Source organism: Amblyomma mixtum, chromosome 2 (genome assembly GCF_055824585.1).
Source record: "Amblyomma mixtum isolate Tamu chromosome 2, ASM5582458v1, whole genome shotgun sequence".
Taxonomy (NCBI): Eukaryota; Metazoa; Arthropoda; class Arachnida; order Ixodida; family Ixodidae; genus Amblyomma; species Amblyomma mixtum.
The window spans coordinates 193,788,710-193,805,842 of NC_143013.1; the positions used below are offsets into that span (position 1 = coordinate 193,788,710).

At 50.5% G+C, this 17,133-nt stretch overlaps 1 protein-coding gene across 1 annotated transcript; it reads left to right on the top strand.

Annotated features, from left to right (window-relative positions):
* The first annotated feature begins 3,662 nt into the window (after positions 1 to 3,662).
* Positions 3,663 to 6,174, top strand: LOC149361965 (uncharacterized). Its single transcript, XM_089568196.1, has 3 exons — positions 3,663 to 3,828; positions 4,373 to 4,647; positions 5,947 to 6,174. The coding sequence occupies exons 1-3, from the start codon at positions 3,663 to 3,665 to the stop codon at positions 6,172 to 6,174; spliced, it is 669 nt and encodes a 222-aa protein (XP_089424322.1).
* The last annotated feature ends 10,959 nt before the right edge of the window (positions 6,175 to 17,133 follow it).

The following is a 17,133-nucleotide window of genomic DNA, read 5'->3' on the forward strand; positions in this document are numbered from 1 at the left end:
GAAGACGGGCCGTACACCATCGGCTCGAGGGGAACACCTCAAGGCGCGGTCCTGTCTCCCCTCCTCTTCAATTTGGCAATGCTTCATCTTCCCTCCAAATTGTCTTCTTTGCCCGGGATACATCACGCTCTTTATGCGGATGACATTACAATCTGGGCCACGCAAGGTAACCTGGGCCACATGGAATCCTGCCTGCAAGCAGCGGCGACCCTAGTCGACGACTACGCGGCCTACTGCGGGCACCAGTGCGCCCCATCTAAATCAGAATTTGTGCACATACGTTCCTCCCCTCGGGACACAACACCGCTTTGCATCAGTCTCCCCTCGGGACCGATCACGGAGTCCAAGGAGATCCGCGTCCTTGGCCTCTTCATACACCATCAACGCAGGGTCGACGCTACCCTAGCAAAACTTCGCACAGTGGGAGACCAGGTGGGCTGCATGGTCCGCCGGGTCTCCAACAAGTGGGGCGGATTACGAAGCAAGGATGCACTGCGGCTTGCCCATGCTTACGTAACAAGTAGAATCCTCTACTCAACCCCCTACTTGCGCCTGCGCAAACATGATGATGACCAACTGGAGGTCATCCACCGGAAAGTCATCAAGCAGGCTCTCGACCTCCCGGTCACCACGTCCAACCAGCGACTTCTGGCATTGGGCGTGGTAAACACATTCCGGGAGCTTCGAGAAGCCCACTTAGTCAACCAATACACGCGTCTTGCACAGACCACGTCCGGTCGCCGCCTCTTGGACCGGCTACACATCAAACATGACTACCATATTGAGGAAAGGGAGAGAGTGCCAGAACCCTGGAGACGCGCCCTCCAGGTCCGACCCCTTCGCCGCAACATGTCCAGAGAAGACCATAGCGGTCGTCGCCAGGCGCGCGCGGAAGCGTTGGCGCGATACTATGGTAACCAACAACATGTGTATTACGTGGACGTTGCCGGCCCACACCACTGGGTGTGGTACACGGCCGCAGTCGTACACAACACAAACACAGTTAACGGGCTCACTTGCAAAGCCTACAGCGCAACACACGCGCAGGAGATTGCCATTGCTCAGGCTCTCACTACTCCCAAGTCGAAACACATCATCACCGACTCGCGAGGGGCCTGTCGGAGCTATGAGTTGGGCTGGGCTCCCCCGCTTTCCTGCGCATATTGGAATATAGCTAGCGATGCGAAGATCCAACTCCACGCAACCTGATTTGGGCCCCCGGTCACCAGGGCCTCCAGGGGAACGAACAGGCCGATCAGGCCGCCCGCGCACTCTCTCCCCGGGCTATCTCCCTGTCCTTGGATGCCTACTCCCAATCAGACAATCTGGCCCTTACATTCAAAAACATCACCGATTACTACAAGGAGGAGCACCGGCGCTACCCGGCCCCTTGTAAGGGACTGGATCGCGCTGACGAGCGCCTCCTCATCAAAATTCTTACTAACACTGTATTGTGCCCGGTGGTACTTAAACATTTCAACGCATCCTGTGATGGCACGTGCCAGTTCTGTGGGGAGGTGGCTGACATCTTCCACGTGGTTTGGGCGTGTCAATCAAACCCATCTATCCCCCCCAACACCAACCCCACCAGAGAGGACTGTGAGGCGGCCCTGCTCGGCTGTCAGGACCTAAAGACCCAAAAGGCCTTAGTTCACCGGACGCGGGCGGCGTTGCTTGCCAATGGGGCCCCGGAATAGGGGCTCCACCTAGTATTGTTAGGGTAGAGGGCCAATAGGGCCTACCCCAATCACCTCTCTGTAAATATTTATTGCACTATAAATCTTTTTCACCATCACCACCGCTATTTGGCGAATTTCAACAACAGAGTCACCTTCCAGCTGACGCCGGTTGAAAAAGCGGAAGCTCTCCGTTATATCGTGGCGTTTTGGGCCAAAATACGCACTTAAGAATCCAATTACTTCATCGTACTTAAGCGCATTAGGCTTCTTCGGTGCAACTTTCCCTGAAAGTACTCGTACTGTGCGTGTGCTCAGTGCAAAAATGAGCAACGCCCTCTTCTTCATTGAATCTTCTATTCTAGTTGCTTCGAAGTAGGCTTCAACTTTGGTCAGATAGGCCCTCCAGTTGTCACAGCGTTCGTCATATTCGGGAAGCTGGTGATGTGCCATGGTCAAAATGGTTGTGTCCAGCGACTCAGCCTTGACCGTCGTTTCAGGTTGGCTCTCGTCGTGGGTTCGCTTTGCGCTCGTCGCCACTGTTACAAAGCTAGTACGCGCATTGCGCGTGCCGTGCTTCCATGGAACACAAACGGACGCTCCGGATAGAAAGAGCGTTTATTCATGTTGTTGTTGTTGCGACTGAGAGAAGAATGAAAAGGAAACTGCACGGGCCTGCCAACTGGCTCCATCCGAGCCACCACCGCTGCCACGTGCAGATAGAGGAGAGTTAAAAGATCAGAGGAAAGAGAAAAAGGAAAGAAAAGACGGTGGTGGTGAAAACTTTATTTACAACTGGGGAATTAAGGACACACAGGTCCGTGGGCCCCCGCACGGCCCCACTGCACTCAAACAGACGCGCGTCGCAGCAACAACCGCGTCCGCAGAAGCGCACGCTGGCTGAAAAAAAATGGCTGAGGCTTAGATAAGGTTAAGCTTAGTAAGATGCGAAGCATATTAATGGCTAGGCTTGGTAATACATGGCTTTCCTTGGTTGACGTTCATCCCGCTCTTCATCGGTCTCTGTGGCACGCTGAAGCTTTCGCTTCTCGTTCAAATCAGCCCTGCTTCTAGGCGGCATCCCAACACCTGGCCGCCTCGTAAGTGCCCGGAGAGCGAGGCAAGCTCAGCTTTATACCGCTGCTGTAGCGTCACGTGGTCAGCTGCAGCGCCTCTGATGTGGAGCCTCCACCGCCGCGGCCGACCGCGCGAGCCGGCAGCCCATCTCTCCTCTGCTGTGAGGTCATGTTGTCACGTGGTCAGCCGCCGCGCCTCTGATGTGGAGCCTCCACCGCCGCGGCTGACCGCGCGAGCCGGCAGCCCATCTCTCCTCTGCTGTGACGTCATGTAGTCACGTGGTGTCACGTGGTCATGCTAAAGGTCAATGGTAGCTCCACCGCCGCGCTCGACGGGCTGTAGTGTAGCTCTAGTAATATGCTTCGCATAAAAACAGATAAGCGGCCGCAGCCGCGCTTCGCCACCACCTCCTCATCCAGATCAGCCAGCTTATATAGTTGACCGGGCGAGGGTATGGGGAGGAAGGGACGAGGCAAAGCGTGAGGAGCAAGTGCTTGGCGTTCGCCGTAGTAATGGCAGAGCGTTCGCCGTAGTGAAAGCAGAGCGTTCACAACACACTTGTACATAACAAAGGCAAAAAAAAAACAAACTGCACCACAATTTCGCGCCGGAGATCGTCGTCTTCATCAACCACGATCTGCGGCGCCAGCCACGGCCCACGCGTGGACCATTAAATGCAGAAACGAAAAAAAAAGTAACCAGTATTTCCTTACCAATGTTTGTGGCATCTGTTCAGATCGTTATAATCTTTGCGCCTTTCGTTTCATTGGCAGATGATGTCAGTGTTGAACGCAGAGTATCTGTTTTGTATTTGACACGGGTGTTTTTTTGGAGTCAGATGGAACTAGAAGAAGAGAATAACAACGCCTCTACGCTGTCTGTTGGTGGTCCATCTCGACGGGCTCGACGATGGAAAACGTTATCAGCGCCCCACCGCCGGAGGAAAGCACCGTCTCCAGCACCAGTGATCTGGCCGCCGGCGCGGAGGACTATGCGGATGCGGCGGACGAGACCACTGTTTGCTTAAGCGAGGTTCACAAGGATCCGGGTCTAGGATGTCTAGTCAAATGGCCTTGTGAGTACTGCTTTTGAGTCTGCGATGCCAAAAGAGAAGAGAAGTTACCCGGGATTCTACCGGCTTGCAATCTTTCTCTCTTTCGTCTTCTCTTTTGAATATCGATGCTTGATTATTTTTAACCGCTAGATATATGTTGCTTTGGTTTTATGGGGTTTAACGTCCGAAAGCGACTAAGGCTATGAGAGACGCCGTAGTGGAGGGCTCCGGACATTTCGACCACCTGGGGTTCTTTAACGTGCACTGACATCGCACAGTAGACGGGCATCTAGAATTTCTCCTCCAAAGAAATTCAACCGCCGCCGCCGGGATTGAACCCGCGTCTTTCGGGTCAGCAGCCGAGCACCATAACCACTTAGCCACCGCGGCGGCCGCTAGATATGTACCGGCCCCGGTACTCCAATTAATCTCTCCTGCGCACGATGCGAATGCACTTGCTTCATACCATCGCTGTGCATTAAACAATCTGGTAAGGAATGCAGTGCATCTGAATAAATGATGAGCTGTTAACTCTGAACCTTTTCAACCTTTTTTTTTTATGCAGACCCTTCGACGGAGACCTTCGGTGAGTCGGCCGCCTGGAGCTGCTTCAAGAAGCCGGAATCCGGCTCTGCTCTTCCCCTCTGGACGCGGAAGACTCCTGGAGCGTCCCGCTCGGGTCCCCGGCTCATCTCGGCGGCCCCCTCGCTGCTGGCGTTGACGCGGTCCCTGCCGTCTCCCGGCCGCCTGTCGCCGCCTTCCGACGAAGAGCAGCGGATGCTGCCTGCACTCAACGGGAACGGTCGCAGTCGAGCCAAGACGGGGATCTCTTCGCGCAAGGTGCGGCTTTTTCTGTACACCCTGACTGGGAAGGCTTGCACTGATTTCACAACTTACGTACCGTGGCAGTATCAGGCCCCTAGCAATTCTAAGAAATCTGCGACATTTACCTTACGCCGCCCAATACGAGAGCACCATAAACAGAGGTCGGATGAGTGTAAGAGGTGAAGTCAAAATACTTACTAAAAGAACCAGCACCCTCGAAGGCAGGTGAGAAGGCACTGACACTCTGTCCAAGTACACCATGGAGCAATGAATTCTGGGCTCGCTACCGTTTCTGACAACTGCGAAATAACTTTCCAGCCTATATACCCGCACAGCGCGACGTTACGAGCCAGTAAGCACACCTCGGAAATGAAATCAACGGGCACGAAATGACCACTGCACACACTGGATCTGCCGCTAGGCTTGAAATTCATCGAGAATGTGAACTCGAAAACCAATGTAATGCCCCCCCCCCCCCCCCCACACACACACATGTACAAAGACATATGCACATCTCGTTTGGAGCAGAGTGCATTGCATTCAACGTGTCATTCCTGGTTTGATCCCTTGGCAGGCGTAATCCTCTTCACAATGATTTTAACTCCTCCCACCAACCAGCTGCGTAGCAGAATCAAATCATGTTCTTCTAAAATTCCACTGTTAGAGCAAAGCTTTTCTGGCAAAGAAGCGATGCGGTCACTGGTAAAAGTATTGTATGACAAAATATGAACCCGTGGAACAGCGCTTGAAATTTAAATAACTTTTCACTCGTCGGCAGTTTACAGATCTGTGATATAGTTAAATTCTAACAACTAGACCCCTTCACCTTATTATGCTCAAGGAACCCGCAAGTTCCTAACATGTGGTGCAATACCTGTACCTGATCAGTGAATGTGCCGCTTCTTTTAACCCACTGGTCTCTGTCCAGACAAATTTTCCTTGAATTTGTCAGTATTCAACTTTTCTTGTGTTATATAATTTAGCGCAAATTTTTCGTAATGAATTCCTCAGCTGCCAGCACTGACTTGCTTTCATATGTGCACAAATAATTCTGCGAAACCGAAGACACCAATCTGACTGTATTTAGAGTTGAACGTTGAACACAGCTGAGTCGCATTTACATAATTAAAGCAAGGTGCTCATTTCAAAACATACGTTTTCTGATCGCCCTTTGTCGTTGACAGTCGACACCTGCGATGACAGTACCGTGAGCTAGCATGAGGTGTCAGCCACCGTAACTTGTATCGCAAGCGGCATAACAATGTCAAGCAGGCTATTAATGATGAAAAAAACTAGCGCTTCACCGAAACGCAGGCCTCCGCCGAGCTGAATGATCTCACCCGTGCCCATCGTATCTCGGCTGAGCCTTTGCCGCCGCGGCTGTCAAGGCTTGCGCGCTTCTTCCTGGTGGCGGGCGCCGTGCTGTGCCTGGTGTCGGCCCTGCTAGCCCTCGTCGCATGGAGGCTGGACACCCAGCCGCTCGGCACCGACCTCGCGCAGAACGTGTCGGGACTGGTGCCCAGCCCCGAGAGGCTCGCCTGAACCGCCAGCAGAGGGGAAGCGGCCGCCCCGGCGTGGCGGCATCGGCAGCGGCTCGGCGACGGCACAAAATCGGCCCTCCGCGAGAGCGCCCCCGGTGGCTGCAGCGTGGACAGTCGGCCTCGTCGTACCGCCGCTACTGTGAACGCTGTTTTATGATATCCACGTGTCCTCGATTGGAAAAGAAAACTTAGTGATGACGTGGCCCTTCAAGCACAAATGGCATCGTTCATTAAATTCTAACGATTCAAGTTAAAAAGCAAAACTTGGAGGGGAGACTTAAGCTCCACCTTAATGGCATGGCGCTGTGGTATAGTGGGTTCATTCCCATATATGCAGTAGATCATGCTCTACTTTACAATCATAGATCCATGGGAGTCCTCATACCCCCCTGGCGCAGTGTTGCAGCTGTTAAGAGATGCGCCATAGCCCTCCGATGGAAGGTCCTTCCCAGTGGTGGGCCTTGTGTGGCCCGGGTTGCTTTTCCCGAGCGATCAATTAGAAATTTAACTGTCACCTGTTACGCTGGACAGTTCGCTCGCTATCCGGTGGGCAGGTTGTAATGACGCCGCAAGGTCAGGCGACCTAGCTTGCCCACCTGCCTCCTAGGTTGTTCTCTGCTTAAAGAATTGGATAAAACAGCGCAACAGAGGACAAGACAAGAGAAGGAGAAGCACCAGCGCTAAGAACCAAATGGTTTATTGCTACAGGCAACGTAGCATATTGTTGCGGGTAGACGACGACGACAAAGAGCGATGGCACGAGTGCGAAGAGTAGAAGACGACAACGAAGTTCGGACTGTGTTCTCGGTGCCGCTCGCAGCTGTCCTTGTCTATTTGTAAATATCTGTAAATATATTCTTTTCCGCAACAATATAAATGAAATGGTACAAAAAACACCAGAAACGCAGGAGAAATGATAACGCAAAACCGCACAACCCGACTGAAAATAGGCACGTCACTGATTAAGATACGCATGTTCCTTAGTAGATTTATCGATGGGCTACTGATGCAGGTGTTAACTAGCTTTTTAACACCTTTTTTAGTTAGCTTTTTTTATTATGGCAGGTCTCCGTAATGAACCTCGCGGTCTCATCTTTATAACGGGCGATGATAGTGGTCCGATTTATATGCGCCTCGCAATCTTCGATCTCTGGACATTGCAATGCAAGATGGTTTCTGCATGACTTATTCTCTGTATCTATAAATCCAATTCTTCAAATATGTACCAGCCAGCCAGTATTTCGCCTCTTCTGTTCTCTTCTCACCACCTGCCAAAGCCATGCCCATGTGTTCTTACTCATGTCCGCTGGATTTTCAACAGCTCAACAACGCTCGATTGTCGGGTGGTGACCAGGGCCTTTAACACTATCACCTCAAGATTTTTCAGTCCTCAACAGTGGCAATGTCTACGACAGTGGGTTACGATAATGAGTTACCAGAATCTTTAATCGGGCCATTTGAAAAAACGACATACCAGCCGCGCTGCCTGCTCCCTTTTCTCTTGCTCTCGCAGTGACTCGGGCCACGTGAGAGATAGTCGGGGGAGTTGAACTCAACACCTGAAGGAGAGGCTAGAAGCAACAGGAAATAATTGGCCGAGTTTTCCACTAGAGCTGCAGGGGCGCACATGTTATGCAAAGCACGTGTATGGGTCTTGTACTGGCATAGCCCGAGGGGTTCATAAGTCGGAGGTCACACAGTGGATCTGCGGGGCAGGTGTTGCCAAGACAACAGCAGCGATCGTGATAAGCGGAGCGACAACAGGCCAAACAAAGGACAAAGATCGCGAACACCTGGCCAGAAAACACCACTGGATAGATTCTACGAATATCCGCATTAATTCACTTGATTCCCGTCCAGTTACTCTTTCGTATGGCGAAACACTTTATTCTGTAAGCATTGCTGAAACGCGGTTTCTTCTAAGAAAACGGATTGGGGTAAGAAACAACCCGACGTAAACTGTACGTGAATTAAGCCCGCATTGAGATACTAGGTAAATCTCCGATAAAAACTGACAGTTCCTCTACATGAAAAATTCTTTGTCAAAAAGCAACCGAAAAGAATTGCGAAAAACACGGCTAAAAATGCACAGAATTTTCAAAAGAGAAAAAACAAAAGACTAACTACTATGCACAGTCCAGTAGTTGCTGATGGCGTTCTGTCCTGACACAGTTTTTGGATGGGAAAATGTGAGGTAATGTTTCAACAATTTAACTAGTGGCTTCTCAAAACAGAAAAATATCAAGAATTTCTCATTGGTGTGCTTGTCAATGTGCGTAACCAGGAAGAGCATAAACCAGTATATTTTTATTTTGTAGCTCATCAGGCGTTGCGAAAGAATGCAGTGCAGACGAAACTTTGGCAGTGTTCAAAAACCCCTTTTTAGTTAGCTTTTGAATGATTTATTATAACCTGCGACTACATAAATGCCCCTATATGGTGCGCTGTATTTTTACTCATACGTCAGCGCCTTCGCTCAGAGGTAATGCTGTCATATTTTACTTTTCTCTATTGTGCCACTTTGCTGAGCAAGCTTGACTTGTCACCAAGGTATGATTCCTGCCGGTTAAAAAAGCGCGAAGGTAGAATAACTTCTGTGCAGAATTACAGACTGAAGAAAAGTTCAGTACCTGGCCGTTCTGTGGCGCCTCGCTCGAGGCATCGGTGGTGAAATGAACCGACAACGTGATCCGGTGATCCGTAGAGAAAGCAAGTGCCATGGGACGTCCACCTTATTGACGATTGTGTTTAGTTCCTTACGCGCACTTCGCGAGTGCAAGTGCATGGCAATATGTACTGCAGGTGCTCGCTTGGTGGTCTGTGAACTTCACAGTCGAGGAAATATAGTACTAATGAAGGAAAGCACTTTTCATAGGATACGGAACGATTTTTTTTATAGACACTGGATACCATCTGGACGCGCCTCAGCAGTCGGGAAGAGCGGACGTGTCTCACGCCGGCTCCGCAGAATTTATGATCCTTTCCCGAAGCACCTGCCGAAGCACTACAACACCATCTGGCTACACTTCCAGAACAAGGACACCACCCACCCTTGTTCAGGTGGGACCGTTTTCTGAAATCCTACAAAAATTTGAAGTCTAAGCGGATCGCGCGAGTAGCTAAGCCTAAGAGTTAGGCCTCGACTCACCTGCCCGCCGCAGCTTCGCGGGCAAACTCTGCCGCAAACCAAGACGACCCTGATGGGATACGACCCGGAGGGGATGCAGATCGTCACCATGCCACAGGCGAAAACGCCAGTTTACGCCAGTTCTCGACAACGTTTCGCATCAGCCCGCGACAACCACTGGCACGGCACGGCAGAAAGGTCAAACGCCAGGTGGCTGCGTCACTGCGGCAGCTGATACGCCGCTGCAGCAGACGCGCTGCATGCAAGTCAGGAGTTGGAAGCCTCCTCCACAGCCGCGTCTGGAAAAACAAGATGCAGTCAACGTAATCCATCCGAAAAGAACGCTGGATCTTAGAAAATTCAGGGGAAGCAACGCGGTGGGAAACGCCTTGCAAATGGCAGCTGGCGCGGACATTGGCTCTGCCGAGCTCATAGTTTGACCCATGTGGGAACAGAACATCATCGCCGTCGGGGTGCGACATGCTCAAACAATCAGAAAGATCCTGGCAATTCAAGCACTTCAACTTAGGGACACGGCACACACAGTGTGCCTCCTACCTCCGCCGCTCCGAAGACACTTGCAAGGGAGTAATAAAGATGGACCCTAGGGTTTCCGACGAAGACATCACGACAGCGCTTCGCTCCCCGGACGCACCAGTGGTGGACGTGAGGAAATTAGGTTCCCTCAACGTGGCGGCCATCACGTTTGAAAGAAGGTCCCGTTTCATGTCTTCTACAACAGTCAAGCGGTTCCCGTTCGCCTGAACAAGAACACTACGCCAGCCTGCGCACTGTGTGGGAAACTTGGACACCAGGCTGATGTTTGCCCTTGCCCTTCGAAGTCAAGATGTCCGCAGTGCGGTCAGCAAGATATTCCGGAGTCCCACGACTGCCGACCCAAGTGCACGGTCTACGCAGGTGCACACCCCATGGGGTCGAATCAATGCAAGTTCAAGTACCGAACATCACAACCAACCAAGAACAAGACAGGGCAAGTCAACAACCAGTCCAGGGCCAGCCTTCGCAACCGGTACAGCAGCAGAGACCCATCGAAGAGCGGGGATCGCCTGACCCACCAGGCCCAGTCCTCCAGCAGCCGCTTTGCACCACCGGCTCACGCTCTTCGAACAAAGGACCTGGGACTACCGATACGGTGTGGCACCACACCAGCAGCCGTCCAGCCGAGAAGACATCAGGACCCCATTACAAGGAGCAGCGCAACGGCAGCAAGGTCAACTGGGCAGTTGTAGCTGCCTCCTCCCCGAAGCCTTGGCTTACAAACGACTTAAAGCGGAGATTGAACAACTGAATCATAAAATAGCACATTAAAACAGCAGCTACACATCGCAGCCAATTCAAACAGTACATGAACTCCATCGACGCAACAGGCATGTCCGATGGAAGAAGATAAGGCAGAGCTACCCCCTCCTTTTCCACAGCAGTTAGACACTAGCAGCCCCGAGAGGCAACCAGCTCCACCAGACACACCACACAAGGCACCAACTTCGCAGGCAGCAACCCGCAATATACAGAGCGCCTCCAAATCCAGAAACGTATCACCCGCTTGGAAAGCACAATTCAAGACCTCATTGAGAATAAATTACAAATTATGATCTAGAGGACAATCAAAAACGGGTTCGAATTAAACCCATGATAGAAACCCGAATTAAACCCATGATAGAAAACCTCGCACAGTTCTAATCAAGATGCAAGCGCAGGATATTAGAATTGACCGAAAACTTCAGGCATTATCAGGAGGTAGAAAAGAGGTAGGAAAGACTTTTATTGCTCTAGAAAGGTCTTGTGCTAGTAGCAGACGAGAAAGAAGAGGTCCATCTTCCTTCTTCTCACAGGGTCGGTGCCCCTATTCCAGGGCACCGCTGAGCTTCGCTGCTCGTTGGGCGTGCTGGATGAGACCTTGTTGGCAATCCAGATCGCCGCTAGAGAGCCGGCTCTCCCACTATTCTCAAGTAAGAACAACAGCTTTCGTAAAGAACCGAGTGCGGAGAGCCGGCTCTCCCACTGTTCTACAGTAAGAACGACAGGCTTTTGTAAAGAACCGAGTGCAGGAATTATCAGATCTTCCTCACAACAAGGCCACAAAGCTACAGGGTATAACGGGAACTCGTTATCTACTAAGCACTCAACTAGATAAAGAGCCCGACGGCTCACCACATGATCGGACCCAGGTTTCTAATCCTTAACACGGCGCCACAACCCAGAACTAAACTCGTCATCCCACAACGGAACTAGAGGGGGCTAAAATGGAAGAGTTAAACATTACAACAATACATAGACTCTCATGCCCATACACCGCAAATAATAGCCCTGCAAGAAGTGAATATGGAGGCTAAGACCAGATGATACTCAACACGTCAAACAAGTCCTCGACATGCATCTTGGTCCACAAATAATGCACGGCAACCACTGTCGACCTTAATCTAGACAGCGACATTGAATATACCTTAATAGAGCTACTACCACAGCACAGAAAATCAAGGGCCTGTATATACTCATTATATATAGTCGCCCCAAAGAGCGCCGTGTAGCCTTCGACGCGATCTTTCTTAAAGCACTAAGAGAAGCCCAAAAAGCACCCCTATCTATCTTTGGCGACTTTAATGCTTCTAGCCCACTACGGGGCTACCCGAAGGAAGACGCGAAAGGCAGAAAACTAGCATCCGCTATCGCTTACATGGCCCTGACCTAACTGACGGACCCGCCGCACCGGACCTGAGTCGGCACCAGCATGACGCGGGATATTTCCCCCACCTCACGCTCGTCCGCAACGCCCGCTACTATGAGTGGCTCAATACGGGAGCGATCCTACGCAGCGATCACTACGTGCTGCAGACCATCTTCGAAAGCAAAAAGCACAGCAAACCACGAGGGCAAGCCAGAATTACAGACAGGGAGACATTCAGGAAGGACACCAAACTAGCTACATCCGAACAAATAACCAGTTACGAAGATTGGGCGGCTTCCATTCTCGACCTTAAATAAAAGCTCACAAAATCCCTCGCAACCACAGAGGGCCACCGAGCTGTTGACAACTACCTCCTACATCTTGGGAAGCCAGACGTGGTCTTATAAATCGGTGGAAAAAACAAAGACAATCGGAAACCCAAAATTCGAATACCTAAGCTTACTATTCAAGCGGAACAATAAGCATGGGGCCTCGCTCACACCAATTTGCTAACAAAGTGCGAATCCCTCAAAGGCCGCCTAGTTACCAAGGCTACGTGGAACCTTCTGCGATGCCTTATTGACCCTTCGAAAGTGAACAACACAGAAATTTGCATCGAGCCCTACACAGCTTTCAAGACGGATCACGAACTGGTTGATGAACTTACGCGTCGCTATATCTGCACCACGAGAGACCCACAACCCTGCAATAAGGAGTACCGAGGGGAACCGAACGAAGACCTAGATAGAGACTTCACTCCGGAAGAAATCATTGCAGCACTAGCAGATATGCGCCAATACACAACCCCAGGACAAGAGAAAATTACGGTAGGACTTCAGGCCAACCTCGGCACAAAGGCTGTGCAGCAATTCACCGATTACATAAACGAATGCTGGCGCACCGGCACAATTCCATAAGCATTGAAAACAGCCAATGTACACTTTATCCCCAAACCCGGCAAAAAAATCAGCACTGAAAACCTGCGCCCCATATCTCTCACGCCGTGCGCAGGCAAACTCACGGAAAAGGCAGTCCACGTGCGTCTCTCCAACAATATTGAGGATTACGACCTCCTGCCATACACGATGTTTTGAATTCATCATCATCATAATTTATTGGCCCTTAAAGACCCCTGGCGGGGTATTACATAAGTGAGGGGGCGAACATCGAAGCAAGTAATGACATTATTAGGTCAAAAAAATACATATACAAAAAAAGTACAGTAAAACAGTGAAAAAAAACAGTCAAAAAAAGTATACAGTGAAGAAAAAGTATACAGTGAAACAATCGTTGCTTGGGGAAGAGAAAAAAGAAAAACACGTTTATAAATCAGGCAGACAGGTGCAGTAGTAGATCAAACAATCATAACATAAAAATAAAACGCAAAGGCAACAGTTACCCACATTGGGATTTCAAGTGCAATGACAGCATTTCGCGGAATTTAAGAGCATCGCATTCAGTGACAATACATTCGGGTAGTGAATTCCATCCATTAATGGCAAGAGGCAGAAATGACTTGTTATATGCGTTTGAGGAGCCATGAAGTCTTAGGATGCTCATGGAGTTGAAAAGACGGCGTGATGTTCGGAGGGGAGGGAGCAGAAGGGAGTGTCGAAGTGAGGAAAAACAATAGTACAATTTATGAAATATTAATAAACGGGCAATTATACGCCTATGCGCGAGAGGCTCGATGTCAGCAGATAATTTTATTTTGGTAATGCTAGAGCGGGTGTCATAGTTGGAGGAAATAAAGCGGGCTGCGCGGTTTTGGACGCCTTCTAGGCTGGCTATTAAGTAGGCTTGATGTGGGTTCCATATTCGGGATGCAAATTCAAGTTTGCTACGGACGAAAGTTTTGTAGGCTAGGCTGCGAATGGAAGAGGGCAAACTTGTCCACCCATGATGTGCTTCTGCAACTCAAACGCGAAGTCACTGATGCCGCACGCAGAAACAGTAACCGAACTCTTCTAAACCTCGACCTCAAGGGAGGATTTGATAAAGTCACGCACTTTACAATCCTAAACAACCTCCACCGCACGAAATGTGGCATTTGAGTCTACTCGTAATTCTGCGATTTCCATATGGACAGAACCGTCAACATTAGCACCGGCACAAAATAAAAAACGCAAGTGAAAATGGGCACTGGAGGCACTCCGCAAGGGGCAGTATTATCCCCACTTCTCTTCAACATTGCACTCCTACATCTGCCACCCATTCTCAATCAGGTACAGGGCATACGCCATGCCCTGTATGCTGATGATATAACTATCTGGAGAACCACGGGAAGCAAAGGAATGGTTGAAGACCGACTACAAACTGCGGCAACAACATTGTGTACTGTGGACTAACATGCCCTCCCGAAAAATCTGAACTCATAGTCTTACGTCAACGCAAGAGTCAGGACACCATCGACATCCGCGTTGACAACTCACCCATCAAGGAAGTTCAGACCATCAAGATACGGGAGCTGTACATAAATAACAACGGCAACAACTTTCTCACCCTCCTGAAACAACGGCTCGTGCGCGATCAAGTCGCCACGATGATCGCCAGGGTAACCACGCTGAAATCAGGGATGCGAGAACAAGATACTCTGCGACTGGTGCAGGCTTTCGTCGTAAGCCGCGTCGCCTAGGTAGCACTGCAGCGCCTCAAGAAGCGTGACATCAAAAACACCGGCGTCATAATCAGAACAGCCTACAAGAAGGTCCTCCCTCTTGCGACATCGATGGACCGGCTCTTACGACTGGGCGTCCACAACATGATAGACGAGCTGATACAGGCACACCTCACGGTGCAGGTGTTACGGCTCTCAACAACTCGGTCTGGCCGAAAAGTCCTCAGTGACTTAAACATCAGTTGCCCCCGACAGCTAGACACCAAAACTGACATTCGAGCCCCATGGAGAGGACAATTCAATGCAGCTCCCCTACCCAGGAATATGCACCCCGATTTTCTCCAGTCAAGACGACAAGCACGAGCCGAGCCTATGAAAAGGCAGTATGGCGGGCGCGAAGGCGTGTTCTATGCCGATGCTGCGAGTCCCGAGCAGGGAATGACGGCCGTCACGGTAGTGCACCCAAATGCAACAATGGACAGACTAGTACTGGCTAGCCGGGACATTCTGGTTGTGGAAGTGGCGATTGCTGTAGCTGCAACACACACTGTACCGGCGGACCTGTACCATATGGTATGGGCCTGCCAACGAAACTAGGCGGTCGCTATCAATAACCAGCCAATGCAGGAGGGGTGGAAGGCAGCTCTGACCAGCTCGGGCGAAACGAGTCAAAACCAACACATCGAAAGGGCCCGGCAGCCTACTCCAATGGGGTTCCGGACTGAGAGCTCCAACCGCCGCTACAACCTCCTAAACAATTTGATTAAAATGTGCTCACCACCACCTGGATACTATCTGGCATACGTGCTTCCAGACACGTGAAGCCGATGCAAACAGATGTGTAATTTCAGCAAAAATAGGTGTCGCAGCACTGGCGGTCAAGCTTGGCACAATGCTCCCGCATCGCGCTGAGCTCTGCGTAAGTCAAGGGCACCTAGGACTCTGAGACATCGAAATATTTCACAAAATGGTTCTACAGCATAGGTCAATAATCTCTATAGCTGTTCGCTTTCTTGACAATAAGATGTAATAAATATTGTGCGCCACTGTATTTTTTCTTTTGAAGCAGCCTTCCGAAGTGAGGGTCGTAGACATCAGGAAACCTAAGTAATTTTAAAGTAAGACGCAAGTAGCACCACAGATCGCCCTGGCGTAAAACAAGTAGTAAAAACTCCGAAATTTATTGTCCATCTTCGCGGCGAAGTGGCACTTGCTGGCTCACCTGGCTCACCTCTCCTCTAATTATGGGCCTCATTCCACGACGCACGTGGATCACAGAACACTATATATGCATGCATGGGTCATTTTCCAGAGTGCCCATCACTTGGTCCACCTGAATATTTTTTTTTTACCGAGAGCTACATTAACCGCAGTCTCATCGTTTCACTGTGGGCCTTCGGCGTCACTTGTGCGCATGCGCGAGGAGCCGAGTGACCTCACAGCCGCGCGGCTGGTCCGCCGCGCACCGCACCACTTGTCTCCGACTGAGACGAGCCGCCAAGTGACGTCACAGCTGCCCTCGCCGCGTGCCGACGCTGCTGGCCCCCGACCGAGAGAACACCGACGGATCACCAGGCCATCACCAGGCCACCGTACCCCTCGCTACGTATATCCTGGCATAGCTGAGCTAAGCCACTGCCAATTTTTCGTCTAGCAGGTAAAGGCGTCACTTTCAGCTATGCCATACTAACTGCAATAGGCCATTGGCTCTTCATACCCGTACTTGCTGAGTTTTATCAGGGCATATCAGAATGGACAGAGTGTTTTGTGGCTGCTGCGCGTTCATTACTTCCCATCAATTCCTAGTTTCCTGATGGCATGAAAAAAAGAATAAATTTGATCACCAACTGCAGAGCCCTCACTGAAATCTATATTGAGAAATAACACAGGATTTTTCCAGGTAAAAACGCCGTGTATTAGAGACGTCAAATAACCATAATCAAACACTTGCGCTTTTCGCCTCTTTCTCCAAGCTATATCCCGGCCGCGATCGTAACCCAGCTGCTAGGCATAAGATTGATCCCGGTGGCGTCTGTGCTTTTCGAGAAAGATAAACTAAACAAGAGTGCAGGTTATGGTAATTTGATCAGTCTCATACATCGCCTTTTTGTCTAGAAAAAAAAGCCAAGGCACATACAGTAAGTGTGCGCCATGGCTTCAGAGGCAACAACTACAACTGGTAACCACGACACCCAGGCAACTGTTTTTCCAATCTGTCAGTCACTGCGTATGTCTTCGTCAATCACCGCACTGGGTACGCGCCATTAACTTATTGAAGGGAACAACAACTCCTGAAGGGCATTATCCGAGGCCTCTGTAACATACAGACGATCTTCCTGTTGCTGTAATGCTGTAGACCGTCGTTTCCTTCAGGACCAGACAAGCGCGCTTCTTCGCCAAGGAATCATTCTTGCAGCCTCATGACCTTGGGCATTCCTCGTAGTGGCTGTCAGCAGAGATACTAAGGAGCGCCTCTGTGTTAACTATACTCCTCTACACCAGATGACTGTGCAGACGACAGCATTGGTGA

Excerpts from the sequence above, each read along its gene's own strand:
- LOC149361965 (XM_089568196.1), top strand. The coding sequence starts at position 3,663 with ATGGAAAACGTTATCAGCGCCCCACCGCCGGAGGAAAGCACCGTCTCC. Across the intron at positions 3,829-4,372 it reads ATGTCTAGTCAAATGGCCTT|ACCCTTCGACGGAGACCTTC; the intron begins GTGAGTACTGCT and ends TTTTTTATGCAG. Across the intron at positions 4,648-5,946 it reads CGGGGATCTCTTCGCGCAAG|GCCTCCGCCGAGCTGAATGA; the intron begins GTGCGGCTTTTT and ends ACCGAAACGCAG.